The sequence below is a fragment of the Pseudophryne corroboree genome, chromosome 2 (genome assembly GCF_028390025.1).
Source record: "Pseudophryne corroboree isolate aPseCor3 chromosome 2, aPseCor3.hap2, whole genome shotgun sequence".
In the NCBI taxonomy this organism is placed as follows: domain Eukaryota; kingdom Metazoa; phylum Chordata; class Amphibia; order Anura; family Myobatrachidae; genus Pseudophryne; species Pseudophryne corroboree.
The window spans coordinates 143,787,589-143,809,271 of record NC_086445.1 but is presented as its reverse complement, the minus strand read 5'-3'; the positions used below and the strand labels follow the sequence as shown (position 1 = coordinate 143,809,271).

At 47.1% G+C, this 21,683-nt stretch overlaps 1 protein-coding gene across 10 annotated transcripts in view; it reads right to left on the bottom strand.

Moving 5' to 3' along the window:
• The window catches only part of FRY (FRY microtubule binding protein), a 761,330-nt gene that overhangs the window by 127,137 nt on the left and 612,510 nt on the right, over positions 1-21,683 (bottom strand). For all 10 annotated transcript variants that reach the window (XR_010204858.1, XM_063951775.1, XM_063951776.1 and 7 more), the window contains 4 exons: positions 18,766-18,864; positions 12,769-12,959; positions 12,236-12,434; positions 6,777-6,898 (listed from right to left, as the gene is read on the bottom strand). Coding sequence is in view for 9 of the 10 variants with exons in the window: in XM_063951775.1 (XP_063807845.1) it covers positions 6,777-6,898; positions 12,236-12,434; positions 12,769-12,959; positions 18,766-18,864 (611 nt within the window). In the remaining variant the exon portion in view is untranslated. The remainder of the gene's footprint in view (positions 1-6,776; positions 6,899-12,235; positions 12,435-12,768; positions 12,960-18,765; positions 18,865-21,683) is intronic.

The window sequence follows — 21,683 nt, the reverse complement described above, 5'->3', positions numbered from 1 at the left end:
TAGGAAGGATTTTGAATCCCGGGTAAGACTCATACCAGCCACACCAATCACACCGTATAACTCGTGATACAATACCCAGTTAACAGCATGATAACAACTGAGCCTCTCAACAGATAGCTCAACAATAACCCTTTAGTTAAGCAATAACTATATACAAGTATTGCAGACAATCCGCACTTGGGATGGGCGCCCAGCATCCACTACGGACTATGAGAAATAGAATTACCGGTGAGTAAATTCTTATTTTCTCTAACGTCCTAAGTGGATACTGGGGACTCCGTAAGGACCATGGGGATTATACCAAAGCTCCCAAACGGGCGGGAGAGTGCGGATGACTCTGCAGCACCGAATGAGAGAACTCAAGGTCCTCCTCAGCCAGGGTATCAAATTTGTAGAATTTAGCAAACGTGTTTGCCCCTGACCAAGTAGCAGCTCGGCAGAGTTGAAGAGCCGAGACCCCTCGTGCAGCGGCCCAAGAAGAGCCCACTTTCCTTGTGGAATGGGCTTTTACCGATTTTGGATGCGGCAGTCCAGCCGCAGAATGTGCAAGCTGAATCGTACTACAGATCCAGCGAGCAATAGTCTGCTTAGAAGCAGGTGCACCCAACTTGTTGGGCGCATACTGGATAAAAAGCGAGTCAGTCTTCCTGACTCCAGCTGTCCTGGAAACATAAATTTTTAGGGCCCTGACTACATCCAACAACTTGGAAGCCTCCAAGTCATTCGTAGCCGCAGGCACCACGATAGGTTGGTTCAGATGAAAAGCTGATACCACTTTGGGGAGAAACTGGGGACGAGTCCTCAATTCTGCCCTATCCATATGGAAAATCAGATAAGGGCTTTTACATGACAAAGCCGCCAATTCTGAAACCCGCCTGGCCGAAGCCAAGGCCAACAACATGACCACTTTCCACGTGAGATATTTTAAATCCACGGTTTTCAGTGGCTCAAACCAATGTGACTTTAGGAAATCCAACACCACGTTGAGATCCCAAGGTGCCACTGGAGGCACAAAAGGGGGCTGAATATGCAGCACTCCCTTAAAAGTCTGAACTTCAGGTAGTGAAGCCAATTCTCTCTGGAAGAAAATCGATAGAGCCGAAATCTGGACCTTAATGGAACCCAATTTAAGGCCCATAGTCACCCCTGACTGTAGGAAGTGCAGGAACCGGCCCAGCTGAAATTCTTCGGTTGGGGCCTTCCTGGCCTCACACCACGCAACATATTTTCGCCATATGCGGTGATAATGGTTCGCGGTTACTTCTTTCCTAGCTTTTATTAGCGTAGGAATGACTTCCTCCGGAATGCCCTTTTCCTTCCGGATCCGGTGTTCAACCGCCATGCCGTCAAACGCAGCCGCGGTAAGTCTTGGAACAGACAGGGCCCCTGCTGCAGCAGGTCCTGTCTGAGCGGTAGAGGCCATGGGTCCTCTGACATCATTTCTTGAAGTTCCGGATACCACGCTCTTCTTGGCCAATCCGGAACAATGAGTATAGTTTTTACTCCTCTTCTCCTTATTATCCTCAGTACCTTTGGTATGAGAGGAAGAGGAGGGAACACAAACCGATCGGTACACCCACGGTGTTACCAGAGCGTCCACAGCTATCGCCTGCGGGTCTCTTGACCTGGCGCAATATTTTTCTAGCTTTTTGTTGAGGCGGGACGCCATCATGTCCACCTGTGGTTTTTCCCACTGGTTTACAATCATTTGAAAGACTTCTGGATGAAGCCCCCACTCTCCCGGGTGGAGGTCGTGCCTGCTGAGGAAGTCTGCTTCCCAGTTGTCCACTCCCGGAATGAACACTGCTGACAGTGCTAACACGTGATTTTCCGCCCATCGGAGAATCCTTGTGGCTTCTGCCATCGCCGTCCTGCTTCTCGTGCCGCCCTGTCGATTTACATGGGCGACTGCCGTGATGTTGTCTGACTGGATCAGTACCGGCTGGTTTTGAAGCAGGGGTTTTGCCTGACTTAGGGCATTGTAAATGGCCCTTAGTTCCAGAATATTTATGTGCAGGGAAGTCTCCTGACTTGACCATAGTCCTTGGAAGTTTCTTCCCTGTGTGACTGCTCCCCAGCCTCGAAGGCTGGCATCCGTGGTCACCAGGACCCAAGTCCTGTATGCCGAATCTGCGGCCCTCTTGAAGATGAGCACTCTGCAGCCACCCCAGCAGAGACACCCTTGTCCTTGGAGACACGGTTATCAGACGATGCATCTGAAGATGCGATCCGGACCACTTGTCCAACAGGTCCCACTGAAAGGTTCTTGCATGAAACCTGCCGAATGGAATCGCTTCGTAGGAAGCTACCATTTTTCCCAGGATCCGCGTGCAGTGATGCACCGACACCTGTTTTGGTTTTAGGAGGCCTCTGACTAGAGATGACAGCTCCTTGGCCTTCTCCTCCGGGAGAAACACTTTTCTCTGTTCTGTGTCCAGAACCATCCCTAGGAACAGCAGGCGTGTCGTAGGGACCAGCTGTGACTTTGGAATGTTTAGAATCCAGCCGTGCTGTTGTAGCACTTCCCGAGATAGTGCTACCCCTACCAACAACTGCTCTCTGGACCTCGCCTTTATCAGGAGATCGTCGAAGTACGGGATAATTAAAACTCCCTTCCTTCGAAGGAGTATCATCATTTCCGCCATTACCTTGGTAAAGACCCTCGGAGCCGTGGAGAGATCGAACGGCAACGTCTGGAATTGGTAATGACAATCTTGTACCACAAACCTGAGGTACTCCTGGTGAGGATGGTAAATGGGGACATGTAGGTAAGCATCCTTGATGTCCAGCGATACCATGTAATCTCCCTCGTCCAGGCTCGCAATAACCGCCCTGAGCGATTCCATCTTGAACTTGAATTTTTTGATATATGTGTTCAAGGATTTCAAATTTAAAATGGGTCTCACCGAACCGTCCGGTTTCGGTACCACAAACATTGTGGAATAGTAACCCCTTCCTTGTTGAAGTAGGGGCACCTTTACTATCACTTGTTGTGAATACAGCTTTTGAATTGCCTGTAACACTGCCTCCCTGCCTGAGGGAGTGGTTGGCAAGGCAGATTTGAGGAAACGGCGGGGGGGGAGACGTCTCGAATTCCAGTTTGTACCCCTGAGATACTATTTGAAGGATCCAGGGATCCACCCGTGAGCGAGCCCACTGCTTGCTGAAATGCTTGAGACGGGCCCCCACCGTACCTGGCTCTGCCTGTGGAGCCCCAGCGTCATGCTGTGGACTTTGAGGAAGCGGGGGAGGACTTTTGCTCCTGGGAACTGGCTGTATGCTGCAGCTTTTTCCCTCTACCTCTGCCTCTGGGCAGAAAGGACGCGCCTTTAACCCGCTTGCCCCTATTGGGCCGAAAGGACTGTACCTGATAATACGGTGCTTTCTTTGGTTGTGAGGGAACATGGGGCAAAAATGTAGACTTTCCAGCTGTTGCTGTGGAAACGAGGTCCGAGAGACCATCCCCGAACAATTCCTCACCCTTATAAGGCAGAACTTCCATGTGTCGTTTGGAATCTGCATCACCTGTCCACTGCAGAGTCCATAACCCTCTCCTGGCAGAAATGGACATTGCACTAATTTTGGAAGCCAGCCGGCAAATATCCCTCTGTGCATCCCTCATGTATAAAAGTGCGTCTTTTATATGCTCTACGTTCAGCAAAATAATGTCCCTGTCTAGGGTATCTATATTTTCTGACAGGGAATCTGACCACGCAGCAGCAGCGCTGCACATCCAGGCTGAAGCTATAGCCGGTCTCAGTATCACACCTGTGTGTGTATATATATAGATTTCAGGATAGCCTCCTGCTTTCTATCAGCAGATTCCTTCAGGGCGGCCGTATCCGGAGACGGTAGTGCCACCTTCTTCGACAAGCGTGTGAGCGCTTTATCCACCCTAGGGGATGTTTCCCAGCGTGACCTATCCTCTGGCGGGAAAGGGTACGCCATTAGTAACCTCTTAGAAATTACCATCTTTTTATCAGGGGAAGCCCACGCTTCTTCACACACTTCATTTAACTCTTCAGATGGAGGAAAAGCTACTGGTAGTTTTTTCTCTCCAAACATTATACCCTTTTTTGTGGTACCGGGGGTAACATCAGAAATGTGCAACACATTTTTCATTGCCTCAATCATGTAACGTGTGGCCCTACTGGAAGTTACATTAGTCTCTTCGTCGTCGACACTGGAGTCAGTATCCGTGTCGACATCTGTGTCAACCATCTGAGGTAGCGGGCGTTTTAGAGCCCCTGATGGTTTTTGAGACGCCTGGGCAGGCACAGGCTGAGAAGCCGGCTGTCCCACATTAGGTATGTCGTCAAACCTTTTATGTAAGGAGTCGACACTATCACGTAATTCCTTCCACAGCACCATCCACTCAGGTGTCGACCCCGCAGGGGGTGACATCACATTTACAGGCATCTGCTCCGCCTCCACATAAGCCTCCTCATCAAACATGTCGACACAGCCGTACCGACACACCGCAAACACACAGGGAATGCTCTGACAGAGGACAGGACCCCACAAAGCCCTTTGGGGAGACAGAAAGAGAGTATGCCAGCACACACCAGAGCGCTATATAACACTGGGATCCCACTATCAATGAGTGTTTTCCCTATAGCTGCTTTTTTATATATATTACATATATATATATACATATATATATATATATATCTATACTGCGCCTAAATTTAGTGCCCCCCCCTCTCTTTTTTACCCTTCTGTAGTTTTCTCAGACTGCAGGGGAGAGCCAGGGAGCTTCCTTCCAGCGGGACTGTGAGTGAAAAATGGCGCCAGTGTGCTGAGGCAGAAGCCCCTCCCCCTTTTCGGCGGACTTTCTCCCGCTTTTTCTGTGATACTGGCAGGGGTAATTTTACATCTATATAGCCTCTGGGACTATATATGATGTATATTTTGCCAGCCAAGGTGTTATCTATTGCCCTCAGGGCGCCCCCCCCCCCCAGCGCCCTGCACCCATCAGTGACCGAAGTATGAGGTGTACATGAGGAGCAATGGCGCACAGCTGCAGTGCTGTGCGCTACCTTGGTGAAGACTGAAGTCTTCTGCCGCCGATTTTCCGGACCTTCTTCGTGCTTCTGGCTCTGTAAGGGGGACGGCGGCGCGGCTCCGGGAACGAACACCAAGGTCGGGTCCTGCGGTCGATCCCTCTGGAGCTAATGGTGTCCAGTAGCCTAAGAAGCCCAAACTACCACCTGTTAGGTAGGTTCGCTTCTTCTCCCCTTAGTCCCTCGCTGCAGTGAGTCTGTTGCCAGCAGATCTCACTGAAAATAAAAAACCTAAATATACTTTCTTTCTAGGTGCTCAGGAGAGCCCCTAGTGTGCATCCAGCTCGGCCGGGCACAAGAATCTAACTGAGGTCTGGAGGAGGGTCTTAGTGGGAGGAGCCAGTGCACACCAGTAGTCTAAAAGCTTTCTTTGTAGTTGTGCCCAGTCTCCTGCGGAGCCGCTAATCCCCATGGTCCTTACGGAGTCCCCAGCATCCACTTAGGACGTTAGAGAAAGTAGTGTTAAACAAAGCAACCAATCAAATTCTAGTGCAGTTCTGAAAATAAAAGGAAACGTGTGACTGGCTGCTTCAGCCCAGGGGCCTGATTCAGATGGGGATGGAGGAGGTATCGCTGCTTACATGGAAGCGGCAGCAATAGCACTAACATGGTAATGCAGCAGGGGGCGTCTCGCCTCTCACACGCATTACTGATCCGAGCTGGGTCCCAGAATGCAGCATCGGATGATCTGTGATACCATCGGCCGGATGCATGACCCATGGCGCAGCGCAAGCCGGCCGCCGCATCTACTAGAAAGAGACCAGGCAGTCTCTGTCCTCATACGGAGATCCTGGCCCCGCACCTACCCAACAATGGCGGCGACATGCCTCTATTTTGGGATACGGAGACTGTTGCCGCCCTCTCCCTACCCCCAAACTTCATCAGACTGTCAATCCCTGACGTTGTACACCCGTACTGCACATGCGCAGTACAGGTCTGGCGCATGCACAAAGCACCGAGCATACAGATGTGTCCACATACACCTAGCTCCATGCACATTAAACTATCCTTCTAGTCACGCCAAGACCATGCGAATATGACACACAAGCAGCTTTTGCTGAATAAAATGATATGCGGCATGTGTGTGTGACTGTGGCTGTATCTGCATATGAAATACAGCATAGAGCACACAGAGAATAAAGGCATGCTGCATTTGATTTTATTCATCAGAGTCTGTTTGTGCTTCACAGTCACACAGAGGTGCGAATAAGACGCATTTTTGGCAGAAAAAGACGCCCAACTCTAATGAAGTTGCACAGGACCTGTCAGCTCACTCATGCCAGACATCTCCCGCTATGTGGCGTATTGAAGCTATATGTATGAGGACACATTTGTATGTACTTTGTGGCATGTGTCACAAGGGGTGTAGTATGGTATGCCGGCGGCCGGGCTCCCGGCGACCAGCATACCGGCGCCGGGTGCCCGACCGCCGGCATACCGACAGCGTGGCGAGCGCAAATGAGCCCCTTGCGGGCTCGCTGCGGGCACGGTGGCGCGCTATTTTATTCTCCCTCCAGGGGGGTCGTGGACCCCACGAGGGAGATAAAGTGTCGGTATGTCGGCTGTCGGGATTCCGGCGCCGGTATACTGTGCGTCGGGATCCTGACTGTCGGCATACTGAAGACCACCCGTCACAAGAGTGTCGGGGCCTGAATCAGTGTTCATAAATCTCCCTGTATGTAACAATTACTCTGTGTAGGAAAGACACATTACCCGACTTAGAATCTTTAAACACTGACACCACGTGCCGCATGAAGTTGGTGAGCTGATCCGCACTCCTGGAATTCTGGTTTTTAGGTGTGATATCTTCATGACACCAAAGTGGACCAAAGGCTCTGAAAACATTAGAACACATTTTGCAAGATTTTAATATATTTGAATTGCATTAAACGGCTTTTAGTTTCAGCTTCTTTCATTTGTTACTGTTATATAGTTTCACGATGACAATTGTTAATTAGCAGCCTATCTTTCAGTCTGTTAATGAGGCTCAGTGTGGAAATTGGCAGGTCGCTCATCTTTTGTCTCAGCTTCCTATACTGGTAAGATTAGTATATACTGTATGTACAATTTATTGCTACATTATTGCCCAGCAGTGCACTAAATACAGGCAAACTATTACAGTGTTTTTTTGCTATATCCAACAGCACATAAAGGAAAACAGAATCCAGTCATACATAAATTAAGCAGCAGATGGCAGTGTTGAGCCACTTGTTGTAACATCCCAATGAGCAGAATTATTGGAAGAATTTTTCAAAAAGAGAAGTGTCCGGTCATATAATCATTTTAATGGCTATAAACAAATATCAGTTTACATCTACAAAAGCACCCAGCCTTTATAAGTATACTGTATCATGTACCTGAGATTCCAAAATAGCATTTGTATTTAAAATACTTCTACTAATAATAATAATAGAATAATAATAATAGTAGTAATAATAATAATAATAAAAATGTTATTTACAGTATATAGCACTTTTCTCTTAATATGATTCCAAGGGGAAATCCAATTAGCCGTGGGGTTTTCCCTGCTACCAACGTTCAGTAAGAAGACTTGTGGCATGGGAAAAGGCTATTCAATAAAATAGCCTTTTTCCTGTGCTCAAAAACTGTATAATCAGTGTTTTTTTTCCCCACGCGTGACTGTTTTTGGTGCTTTTTCACGTGGACTTTACCTTACAGCTCCGTGACCAAGGTTTAGTCCGACGCTGGGGTCTCGCACATAGGTGTAAACCCCACTAATTGAATAGCTCCGATGTGCAAATTAGCCACGGGGTTCAATACACCCCCAGTGTTTTACATTTCCATTGAAAAAAAAAATACAATATGCAAAATAAACTTAACAGAAAAGAGAGCTCAGCATTTGGGTCATACGTATTTTCTTTATGGAAACTAAAGAGGCATTAATGAAATGTATTGAGTCTTGCCTTTTTGAAGGTTTCTAGAGTTTCATTATATAAACAACTGTGGGGTCTATTTACTAAGCCTTGGATGGAGATAAAATGCCAGCCAATCAGCTCCTAACTGACTTGTCACAGGCTGGGTTTGAAAAATGACAGAAGCGAATTGGCTGGTACTTTATCTCCATTGACTTTATCTCCATCCAACTCTTAGTAAATACACCCCTGTATTTTCAAATGTATCTTGCCCCATGTGTAACAAGTCATTTAGGCTAGAGACTCTCAGGCACTTTGTGAGCCACAAATGAGCCCCTCACTGTCAGGTTTCTGGCAGGGGGGTAGATGTATGAAGCAGTGAAAAGAGTGGAGAAGTGAGCCAGTGGATAAGTTGCCCATGGCAACCAATCAACTTTGAAGTAACATTAATCAAGTACATTCTATAAGATTATGGGGTATATGTAATTAGCGGCGAATCGCTGCAATTTTTCTGCCGTTTTTTAATTCGACACAATTCGACCATCGAATTCCGGCAAGTGGGTGCCGAAATTCACCATATTCAATGAAAAACGGATTCGACAGTCCCGCTGTTGAAAAACGGCCGATTTGACGGATTTTGATCCGATTTTTAAAAAACGGGGGGAAAAATTGCGTGGGGTCCCCCCTCCTAAGCATAACCAGCCTCGGGCTCTTCGAGCCGGTCCTGGTTCTAAAAATCCGGGGGGAAATATGACAGGGGATCCCCCGTATTTTTAAAACCAGCACCGGGCTCTGCGCCTGGTGCTGGTGCAAAAAATACGGGGGACAAAAAGAGTAGGGGTCCCCCGTATTTTTTACACCAGCACCAGGCTCCACTAGCTGGACAGATAATGCCACAGCCGGGGGTCACTTTTATACAGCGCCCTGCGGCCGTGGCATTTCCCCGAATGCAGAGACCCCCCCGTGACTGCTGTCACAGAAAGGTCTCTTCAGCCAATCAGCGAGCGCAACGTCCTGGCACTCTGCTGATTGGCTATGCGCGTCTGCTGTCAGACAGCGCATCGCAAAGCCTCTCCATTATATTCAATGGTGGGAACTTTGCGTCAGCGGTGAGGTCACCCGCGGTCAGCGGCTGACCGCGGGTAACCCCACCGCTACCCGCAAAGTTCCCACCATTGAAACTAATGGAGGGAGTTGTGCGATGCGCTGTCTGACAGCAGACGCGCATACAGCCAATCAGGTGAGTGCCACGAAGTAGCGCTTCCTGATTGGCTGAAGGGACCTTCTGTGACAGCAGTCACGTGGGGTCCCGGCATTCGTGGAAAGGGGTCCCATATGTAAACATGGGACCCCTTTCAGTCCGTTTGGTCCGGGTGTTCGTTTTTTTTTTTTTGCCAAGTACGTGGATTATAATCTGGACACTGGATCACGTGAGTATAATTTTATTCACAGGTACCCCGGATTCTACTTGGACAAGTGGACAGAGGTCGGCGTGTGAACATAGGTAAGTATGTGTGTGTCGACATGTGTGTAAAAGTTTTACTATCACGGTGTGCGTGTCCTGTTTTTATTTGGGTATTTTTTTTCCCAGTAGAACTACAGGTACCTGCGGGCCCGTTTTTCTCCCGCATGCTGGTACTTGTGGTTCTCCAAGTACCAGCTTGCGGGGTAGGCTTGCTGGGACTTGTAGTACTACTGGAAAAAACAATATTCTTTCAAATTTCTCAAGGCTATCAGCCCCCCATCCGCAGCCCTTGGATGGGGGGGGGACAGCCTCGGGCTTCACCCCTGGCCCTTGGGTGGCTGGGGGGGGGGGGGGGGACTCCTTGATTGAGGGGTCCCCACTCCCCCAGGGTACCCCGGCCAGGGGTGACTAGTTGGATATTTAATGCACGGCCGCAGGGCGCTGTATAAAAGTGACCCCTGGCTGTGGCATTATCTGTCCAGCTAGTGGAGCCCGATGCTGGTGTAAAAAATACGGGGGACCCCTACTCTTTTTGTCCCCCGTATTTTTTGCACCAGCACCAGGCGCAGAGCCCGGTGCTGGTTTTAAAAATACGGGGGATCCCCTGTCATTTTCCCCCCCGGATTTTTAGAACCAGGACCGGCTCGAAGAGCCCGAGGCTGGTTATGCTTAGGAGGGGGGACCCCACGCCATTTTTTTTCGGGATTTTACCATTCCATTTAAAAAATAATAATAATAATAAATAATATTTTTAAAAATATATAAATAATACTTGTGCCTCCAAAATAGACAAACCAAGTATCTAATCCCTTCTAATATAAATAGATATGCTATTACCAATAAAAAAAACACCAAAAAAAAACATGTTTTAATTTTTTTTTATTAGATTCCCCCACCAAAGTGTGGCGGATTGAAAATGACGAATTTACTGTCTAAAAGCACTGTTGTCGAATTTCCAAACTTCAATTGAATATACTTTTGGCGAATTGCCGCATTTGTACCATTGCAGAAATGTCGAATTTGACAAAATGTCGAATTTCAAAAAGTCGAATTTTGAAAGTCCGTTTTTTTGACGGAAAGTACTGAATTGCATTGTCGATTTTTTTCTTTGGCGAAAAAGTCCCGTTTTTCGACAATTTCGTGAATTTGACCGCAATTGCATATACCCCTATATGTAGCAGTTGATTAGTTGCCATGGGCAACTTCTCCACTGGCTCACTCCACTCTTTTCACTGGTTCATACATCTACCCCTGGGTTTGAAAAATGACAGCTAGGAGCTGACTGGCTGGTGCGATATCACCTTCCACTTTATCACTTCTCCAGGCTTAATACATCTGCCCCATAGTGCTTACATTGCATGTTACAATGTGCAGACAGAGGGCGTACAATCACCCATATAAGTAGACACAAAACGACTCTGTGTGACATTAGCCTTACCTACAGTAATCGCCTCTACATCTTGTTCTATTTAGACACTCCATCCCTCATTCTGCCATGGTAATTGCTGTTTGTTGGCCCTTGCTGTGAAACATATTACTTCTATCCATTATACTTTTGTAAACTAGACCTAGGGCAAGACAGTCTGACTTTGGGTTGTACAATTCTCAGACTGCCGGAGAACATACCAGATTTATTGCTATCTTTTTATACCTGTGTGGTTCAGGATATTCCCCCAAGATTTGCACAAGGAGACATTTATGTTACTATGGCCACTAATACCATTCACCTCAATGGAGAAACAACAATTGTGTATAAAACTTTTTTTTTTTTTTTAATTGTACTGCACTACGGCATAGAAAGCACCTATTAACAGATTACAAAGGTAGTGCACTATATTCTGACATTTTTACAATAAAATTAGACATTTTAAAAATGATCACGAACTTTGGAGCTGTGGACTAAATGCTACGATACACCCCTTAAAAGACGCGAATCTGATAGTTAAATATAAAAAGGCCAGTGGCTGCGGATTTTTGCTGGGTAAAGAACTTGCAGGACCTAATTCGCTGATAACTGAGCCCCTAAATGTTCCAATTGCTTCTGCATCGGTTTCCAGATGAAAAGATCTTTTCATCTTATGGTTCTTGACCATAAAATAAATCTTCTAAACCAGGGTTACCGAGTATGCGGTCCTCCAGCTGCTCTGACCCTGCCACAGCTTACCATGGGGGTCATTCCGAGTTGATCGCTCGATAGCAGTTTTTAGCAGCCGTGCAAACGCATTGTCGCTGCCCACTGGGGAGTGTATTTTAGCTTTGCAGAAGTGCAAACGCTTTTGCAGCAGAGCGCCTACAAAATGGTTTTGTGCAAAACAAGACCAGTTGCCACCCAGAAACACCCACTTCATGTCAATCTCCTTGCGGCCGGCTGTGCGTTTGGAATTGTCGCTACAACCAGTGCAAAACCACAATGGACTATGTACCCGTACGACGCGCATGCGCACTGCGGAGCATACGCATGCGCAGATTAGCTGGGTTTTTTTCACTGATTGCTACGCAGCGAACAACGGCAGCTAGAGATCAACTCGGAATGACCCCCCCATGTCCTAAGAGCAATACTAGGGCAGGTCATATAGGGATGTGCAGTTGCATAGCAACGGAAGGGCTGAATGTTGAAAACCCCTAATTCCATACCATCAATTATACCACAATAATAAGCCTTCTTTCATTAATCTCCAAATATGAATTGCAATGAACAGAACACAGTGTTCCTCATAGTTACACAAACTCCGATAACAAGAACAAAAACATGATTTCCTATCGCACCACACCCATGAAAAATGTGTTTATCTGCAGCATATTTATAACTAGTCTGCTCCTTCCACATTGCTCACCTGGTGGTCAGAAATTCAATGAGCTTGTTGGCTTTTTCATCCGTCTCAGCTGACGTTTCAACATCCTCAATCTCCTGGCTGATCTGTGGGATGTTCCCGCTACTTCCTCCCAGACTGATACTGGAGGAGGTGGAGCTGGAGCTCAGGCCGGAGTCTGGCACTGGAGATGACTGGTGCTCCCACAGAAAGTCAAAGCCTCCTGCATCAGATAAAACAGGAATGTGCTTAATCAGTCTCTCTCTCTGCGGCACGCACACAGGCATTTCCAGAGGCTCATCCAGGGCAGGTGTTTTGCAGTGTTTGTTTTGTACGATATGAATGTGTCATTCTGAGCTTTACATCTAGTGTATGATTTTATGTAACTGGGCATGTATATCTTATAGCTGGCTTAATGTGTCTGACAACTATGCTGCACAGTATCGCTGGCCATGGGGCAAATTGCACTGAACCGCCAGTACAGGTGTTTACCATACAAGGGGCCCATCCACAATTTTTGCCCAGGGTTTCAGCTGCTCCAAAGCCAACTCCATTACCTGCATAGGGGTATTCTGATGGGCAGGCTGACTGCACAGTCAGTGTTTTGGCTTCATTCACTTCTCGTGCATGTAGGAGAACAGAAGCGATGGAAGAGAAGTTGCTGTTACAGGACAGAGCGATTAGGAGGTGGAGGAGAAGTCTTCTGCTGTGCTCAAACACCTCCGGCCGATAATGGTCCAGACCTAAGGCAAAGAAATGTGTATTTGTTTACAAGTCTTTCTTACAATACTTTCTTCTTCTCATAAACAATACTTAATTCTTACTGTATGCTGCTGTTTCTATAAATTTTGCCCAAGCTTTTTACTGTTCTTGTATACGTTTGTGTAAGGATCATCATAGCATACCAAGCTGAGTGCAAGGTCCATAGTCAGGAGCATTCAGCACAGCACATGATGGAGGAAGAATAGTGCATGGATTATGAGGTACATGCATGCTGTGTTACAAGATCCAACATCCATGTGCACAGACACGGGTGTCAACACAACATCAGGAATGAGCCATGTTCCGCACTCAGAGCCTAGATGTCCTATAAGATGCCCAGGCACTGTGCTGACCATGTGTTCTAAATGCATTAGAATGTCATCCGTGATCAAACACTAGCTGCTTTTTCCCCACGCGTGACTGTTTTGGCAGATCATTCATTAACATATGAGAAGCATAATATAGTATCTGCTGAGCTTAATGAAGAAACCTTAAGAAGAAATGAGACTTAAAATGAAAGTGGCTGTACATACACACCACATGACCTACCGACCATTCAACAACCAGGTCTGTAGCCACTGAGAACCCTCACACACAGATGACCCAAATGTGCAGGTCTGGTTGTCTAATGATCACGCTGAAGACCAAATCATAAGATCTCACATAAATGGTGGTTGGCTGATGACGTCCAACACATACAGTATCTTTAATATAAGCAGATCACATTTTCAATGTTGTATACGTGGTGATATTATATAGGTGAATAAGATGGATAAAGCGGAGCTTCCAATAGAGTAACTACAGTATGTGTCATCCAGTGCTGACGGAATGGCGGCACCCTGCGGACACTAACGCAGACAATTTTCCTTTGCACCCCATTGAGGAGTGCAGGAAAATTTGTGACTGGGCTACTGCAATGCTTGAGGAGAAGCTTCAGCAGTGCACAGCTATCTAACAGGTCTGCATTAAAATCAGACATTTGGGGGTGGATTTAGAAAGCTTGGAGAGAGAAAGTACTAACTAATCTGCTCCTGTCATTATTCAAACAGTCAGGTAGAAGTTGATTGGTTAGTACTTTATCTCCATCAACTTCATCTCTCTCCAAGCTTTGATAGCTATCCCCCTTACTTATTACACAGTCATTTCCCAAGTGTAAGATTGCTTATGTGGAAAAACTAATCACTCTAATGTTCCAGACTTCTCATACTTTATAACCAGTAGCGGATCTTGCCACGGGCAAGCAGGACTTTTGCTCGGGGCGCCGCCTCCCGGCGGGCGCAGGGCGCCATCCGGAGGGCGCCGCACCAGGGCAAGATCCGCTGCTGCTGTGCCCCCCCGCTGCCCGCTGTGAAGGGAAACTAGACGCGTATGCGTCTAGTTTCCCTTCGTGGAGAGGTCCTTTACTGTGCGGTGCGCGATGACGTCATCGCGCACCGCACAGCAAAGGTCCTCTCCACGAAGGTAACTAGACGCTATGCATCTAGTTTCCCTTCGTGGAGAGGACCTTTGCTGTGCGGTGCGCGATGACATCATCGCGCACCGCACATCATTTCAGTCTGTACAGGGGGTGTAAATGACCACGCCCCCTGTATGAAGCCACGCCCCCTATTGCCGCCCGGGGCGCACAGAGCCCCAGAACCCGGCCCTGTTTATAACATTAACTACAGGACACCCACGTGGAAACATGAGCCGTGAACAGTAAGAAAGATTAGCTTGTTAAGTTCTATCTCAAATTAATGAACCTGTGCTCCTTCAGGGAGAGCTAACAACCTCTCTCATATAATATTACGTTATTATAGTTCTGGTCACAGTCGTAAAATTATCACATTTGTTACAAGTTAGGAATAACAATGTCTGTGAAGGATCCAGTGCTATCACTATAACGAAGAAATGTGTATGACAATTCTAACATTCATTTCACACTTCTGCATATTGCTTAAAACTCCAGCAGATGAACTACAGTACGTCTCCATTATTTCTCAGCCAGCTACTGGATGAAGATGGATTCTGGGAGTTGTAGTTCAGGACCACAATTGTCTTTACAATGGGCACAAACCGTAGTTATGTCAGGATTCCGTATTATACTGATAGCCATAAATTACAGTCATCTCCTATATAATTGCCCAGATCTGTCACTCTGATTGGGCGAGATACGCCCTCCCACACAGGTTACATTCAATGGGAGGTTCAGCCCTTTGGCTGCTGTGTGTTCCCAGAGTAGGATTAACAATGGGACTGATGGAGCTGCAGCTCCAGGTCCACACCCCAAAATAGGCCCACTGCATCTGCAGCAACATACCCTCCAACAATTTACACATAAAAATAGCTACAAATGTGAAAAGGGGGCGTGGCCACGAGTACAGTGGCGTGGCCACGCCCCTTTCCCTATACCTTCAATGGAAGTTTGGATAGCCAGAAATCGGTAATAACCATAAAAAAAAGGTTCTGTACCTGCCAAAAAGGTACAGTTGGAGGGTATGCCACTGCACCAAGTCTCTGCACTGTAGACAGGGGAAACAAAAAATCATTTTACTGCAGTGTCCTATGGGGGGTCATTCCGAGTTGATCGCATGTAACGACTTTTTGCTGCCCGTGCGATCAACTAGACGCCACCTATGGGGGAGGGGTTTTTTTGCATAGCAAGGCTGCTAACCCTTGTGCAGCCGAGCGATGCAAAAACATTTTGTGAAGTTTCTGAGCAGCTCTGGAGTTACTTACCCGCTGCAAAGTCTCCAGCCTGTCCGGTCCCAAAATTGACGTCAGACATCCGCCCTGCAAACGCCTGCATTCTCCGCACCACTCCCAGAAAACGGTCAGTTGACACCCCGGAACACCGTCCTCCTGTCAATCTTCTTGCGATCGTGGTAACAATTGCTTTCTTCATCGTCCTTGTCGTTGCCCAGCGACGGTCGTCGGTGGGCAATGACGCGCCAGCACATTGCGGCCGCCGCGCACGCGCAGAACCGACCTGTTTGCCCCGCTACGAAAAACAGCAGCGTGCAAACGGGATGGTATGATCCCCTATGTCCTTCTGCCAGACCCCTCCGGTCTCAACAATCCCCACTCCCTAGCCACGGCGGAACAAAAGCTGCTGCGGCCACCGGCATAGCCCTCCCTGCGCCACATACTCTCTGTGCCTCCCCGCCACAGCCGCGCTCAGATCCCCTGAGGCCCTGACTTTGCAACGCAGCACCTGGGCTGCTGGCCTGGAAGCTCCGAGATGGCTAATGTAACGGCTAGAGTGGGTGATGGGTAATGTCTGGACGCTGAATCAATGTAAAAGGCGACAGCCTGATTGACAGGCAGAGGCAGTCGCTGGGCGGGATGGCGGCGTTCAGCCGCCGTTTAGGGGGCGTGGTCTGGCCAACGCAGGCATGGCCGGACTGTGCGGGGGGGCGGGCTGCGGCGGCTGCGTGATGTCACACACAGCCGATGCAACACGGGCAGCGATGAGCAGCTCCCGGCCAGCTTGCAGGAGCGGAGCTGGCTGGGAGCTACTCCTGAAGTACAAAAGCATCGCCGCTGTGCGATGCTTTGTACTTCTGCAATGGGGCAGGGACTTGCATGCGGGGCGGACTAGCCCTGTGCTGGGCGTACCCCCGCACGTCAGTGTGCCTGATCGTAGCTGTGCTAAATTTAGCGCTGCCGGCCTGGAAGCTCCGAGATGGCTAATGTAACGGATAGAGTGGGTGATGGGTAATGTCTGGACGCTGAATCAATGTAAAAGGTGACAGTGCTGTGCAGTGCAGTGGGTGTGCAGTGTCACTGACACTACACAGCACTCTCACCTTTTACATTGATTCAGCGAGTCAGTCAGTTCTGTCAGCCAGTCACTATTGTTAGAGCCGGTGTCCCAACGTGCAGCAGTACAGGCAAGTAGACACACTAAATAAACTACACCTCCCAGCAGCCCTTAATGCCAAAGCATTCCGGCGCTAAGGGCTGCTGGGAGCTGTAGTTTATTGAGTGCATCTTCTTCCATGTAATGCGGTGCGGTGGGACACCGGCGCTAACAATAGTGACTGGCTGCTGTGCAAGTCTCCGGGAGAGCCACTGCCAAAGGGAGGACAGCAGCTTAGCTGCTTCCAGGAGGAGAAGCATTACCCGCCCCTTCCTCACTCGCAGTACCTCCGGGCCCAATCCGCGGCATCCCCACACAACCCACTCCACCACCCGTGTTGCCTCCGCATCACCACAAGCGCCCCCTCTCCCACCCGTGGTGTCTACGGACCCCCACCCCCGGACCCCCCGCCCCTGATCAATCGCCTAGTACTTTATATGAATAGAACTAAACACAACACTAAAATATGCAGGAGCTGGGATCGCTGCTGCCACTTTAGGTTTGGTATTCACAGGGACCCCTCCCTATAGTCGCTCCACCCTGCTATATGCGTCATTCTCCCATGTTGTATCACCATGTATGATGTTCCTGTTAAACGTGTATTTATCCTTCATACACTGCCATCTTGGCTCTCAATGTTCTGAGGCACCATATTTTCTGGACCATGTTATCTGCACTCATCATATAATTCTGCCCCTGGAGGAAAATTGGAGATGTTACCCATAGAAACCAATCACATTCTTTCTATCATTTCTATATTGCATCCTAGAAAATGATAGACAGAATCGGATTGGTTGGTATGGGCAACATCACCACTTTCCATTTTTAGGGGTCTATTCATGAAGCAGTGAAAAGAGGGGAGTAAAGGAACAGTGGAGAAGTTGCCCATGGCAACCAGTTAGCTTTGAAGGAAGCCTTTATCAAGTACGTTCTATAAAATGTAAGGGAGATGCTGATTGGCTGTTATGGGCAATATCTACTCTGGTCTGTTTCTCCACTGTTTTCACTGCTTCATAAATAGACCCCATAGAACCTTTAGCAAATTTACCCCTCAATATCTCAAATTTTGTTCTGTTTCTTAGGGTGAAATGTATTAAGCAGTGATAAAAGTGGAGAAGTGAGCAAGTGGAGAAGTTGCCCATGGCAACCAATCAGCATTGACGTAGGATTTATAATTTGCATACTATAAAAGTATACAGAGCAGCTGATTGGTTGCCATGGGCAACTTCTCCACTGGCTCACTTCTCCGCTTTTATCACTGCTTAGTACATGCCCCCCTTTATGTCTTTTGCATATGATATTTCTGTATAATTGAATAATCTTTCAATAAAAGCAGATTTTATAAAAAAGAGCATCTTTCCTGAAGAAATGTGCTGTGAGAGCTCTATAACCAAATACAGAGGACACTGGGGCCGCTTCCCATCACGGGAAAACGCAGTGAGTTCACAAGTCATTACCTTCAGTAGTATAGAACCTGTAACCTACACATAGTGGTGGCCTCTGTTATTTGTAGGCTGGACAGATTATGATCCAGATTTATCAAGCCTTGGAGAGTGATAAATTGCACGGTGACAAAGTAGTAACTAATCAGCTCCTAACTGTCATGTTTCAAACACAGCCTGTGACACGGCAGTTAGGAGCTGATTGACTGGTACTTTATTACCGTGCAATTTATCACTCTCCAAGGCTTGATACATGAGATAATAAGTAATCTATGAATTTGCTAGGAACCAGTAACATCACTGAGGAACTTGTAGATTAATATGCTGACTTATGTATCCGCATGGATTTGGACCCATAAAATGAATGTCTCCTCTGTGTATATGTGACATGGTCACTAAGAACTCAGCAGAACTTGCAGTGGTAGGTAAGGAGTCTGCTAAAACTCTAAAGCAAACAATGGGATATAATGCTGTGATGAGAAAATACCGTGAGATGGTACTTGCCTAAGAAGAGAGCATGGAGCAGCAGAGGCAGGTGCAGGGCCCAGTCTTCTCTCACACTGTGATCCACCACCATCTCAGTCATGAATATCACAGCAATGTTACACCTGCACGAGATACACCAGAAACAGATCAGCAATACAAAATGTTCTTCTGTTCGTCAGACACTCTGCCTTACCTCATAGTAACTTTGCAAAATGGAAATCTGATTCACCGGTGTACAACCACCATTATATCAGAGTTACATACTATACTCTTATTGAATACATATCCCACAGTGCTGCAAAGTACAATTTCCAGGGGCATCAATCTCTTCCTAAAAGTGCTCACAATGTAACCTTTCTAGCACAGCAGAGGAACACACAGGGGCATGTTGCGGGCCCATATGAGATCTGTGCTTGGCTCCGCCTATCGCGCTGGCACATGTGCAGTGTAGACTTCGGTACTGTGCCATGTGCATATTTCTTGGAAAATGACGACTCCTTTTTCCCAGTGATTACTTTAGCGCCATTCACAAGGTAACTATATTCAATAGGTGCAAGGTGAGCAGTGTGGGGAGAATGTATTCCTATACTCCAGACTCATTTACCCATTGATGGATGTTACAGTCAGCCTCCCCATGCCAGCTTTTCCAGAGCACCATAAAGAACACTAGCTTGCAGAACACTACAGAGAACACTCGCTAGTAGAACACTGCTGATAGCACTAGTTAGCAGAACACCACAGAGAACACTAGCTTGCAGAACACTGTGGAGAACACTCGCTAGTAGGATACCGTTGAGAACACTAGCTTGCAGAACACCATAGATAACACTAGCTTGTAGAACACTGCTGATAGCACTAGCCACAGCAGAAAATACTAGCTAGCAGAACACCGCAGAAAACACTTGCTTGCAGAACACCGTAGAGAACACTGCTGATAGCACTAATTAGCAGAACACAGCAGAAAATTCTAGCTTGCAGAACACTTCTGAGAAAACTAGTTTGCAGAACACGTCTGAGAACACTAGCTTGCAGAACACGTCTGAGAACACTAGTTTGCAGAACACTTCTGAGAATACTAGTTTGCAGAACACTTCTGAGAATACTAGTTTGCAGAACACTTCTGAGAATACTAGTTTACAGAACACTTCTGAGAATACTAGTTTACAGAACACGTCTGAGAACACTAGTTTGCAGAACACTTCTGAGAACACTAGTTTACAGAACACTTCTGAGAATACTAGTTTGCAGAACAAGTCTGAGAATACTAGCTAGCAGAACACTGCTGAGAGCACTAGCTGCAGAACGCTAATATGATCTCGGCTGTACAGTAATAGCAAATAGCTCTGCCAGGCAAGAAAACTAATAAATATATAATGGTATTAAATATTTTTTTTTATATACAAGTCTTCTGCAGAGTTTCCTAAAGGGAGGCAGTCGGGACCCTGGCTGTCAGGATACCGACACGGGATCCAGACACCTGGTGAAATACTGTCTTGAATCCCCATTTGGGTGGTGGTCCATGCCACCACCTGAGGGGGAATAGAATCTTGTGGTGACCTAATGTCGCCACCGGGCCCGAAGCATGGCGAGTGCAGCGAGCCCGTGAGGGGACACGTTGCGGTCGCTGCCGGTATCCCGACAGACGAAATATCATATTGATCTCGTCCTAAAGGACTGTAGGAGGAAACTGGATGACCCAGTGGAAACCCTCACATCATTTGGAGAAACTCTATGCAGATAACAACGTGGGTTGGAACTGGGCAACAAGCCCCTATGAGGCAGCAATGCTAACCACTGTACAGACTGCTGAATGGTATCTAGGATACCAAATGGTTGCCAACACCAGTAATATACACAAACTCACAAAACAAGTGATAACACGGGATCTGGCCAGAAGGTTCTCAGCACCAGATACACAAACTCACAAAACAAGTGATAACACGGGATCTGGCCAGAAGGTTCTCAGCACCAGATACACAAAGTGAAATATAATAAAAGTGTAAAGGGCAAGACACCCGTGATCCAGCACACATCCCTGCAGACGTAATGCAAAAAATGTCAGCACTGATAAAAGTGTGGAATGATCGGGCTCACGTGGGCAGCACAGAACTCACACGAGGGCATGCTTATCACAGCATCACAGCCAGATATCTCCTGCATGTCTGTAATCTGCATTCCTGGCTAAACCTGCTGCCCACAGACCGACACCACAGGGGAAATCACACTGGCTTACAAGAGCAGTGACTATACCAGCACATTGCAGTAATATCAGAAAGTATGGATATCCAGCATTACTGACAATATATACAAAGAACATATGCTGGTGGGCAAAGATAATAAGCTTACCATCATCGAGAAATCAAATCAAATTGTGGGGAAAGCAGTTAATATTTACTATGTTAGCAAAAACACAGTACCTCAAAGTGACCAATCAGTAACTAGCTTGCATATTTGGTGCAATTTAGGCAATGAGGGCTAATATCTGATTTGCTGGCCATTAATATTTTAGTAGTAAAATAAAAAAATATGTTTGGGATTATATTTACAATTCCTCTCACTCGTGTGGAGAGTCGAGTCACATACTGCTCTATAATTACTCCCGGCAGCTGACAAGGCAGGTAAGTCATCTATTAGTACATAGTGGGGCAGATTTATTAAGCTCGGTGAAGTGATAAAGTGGAAGGTGATAAAGGACCAGCCAATCAGATTTTAACTTCCATGTCACAGGCTGGGTTTGAAAAATGACAGTTAGGAGATGACTGGCTGGTGCGTTATCACCTTCCACTTTATCACTTCACCGAGCTTAATAAATCTACCCCATAGAGAGCAATGGGAATGATCTCTTAAACTTTGTCAGCATTTTTATTTACAAAAAAAAACCAAAACAACATTTTCTCTAAAGTGACATTGGAGCTTTTTGTAGTGGTCAGACAATGTTCTG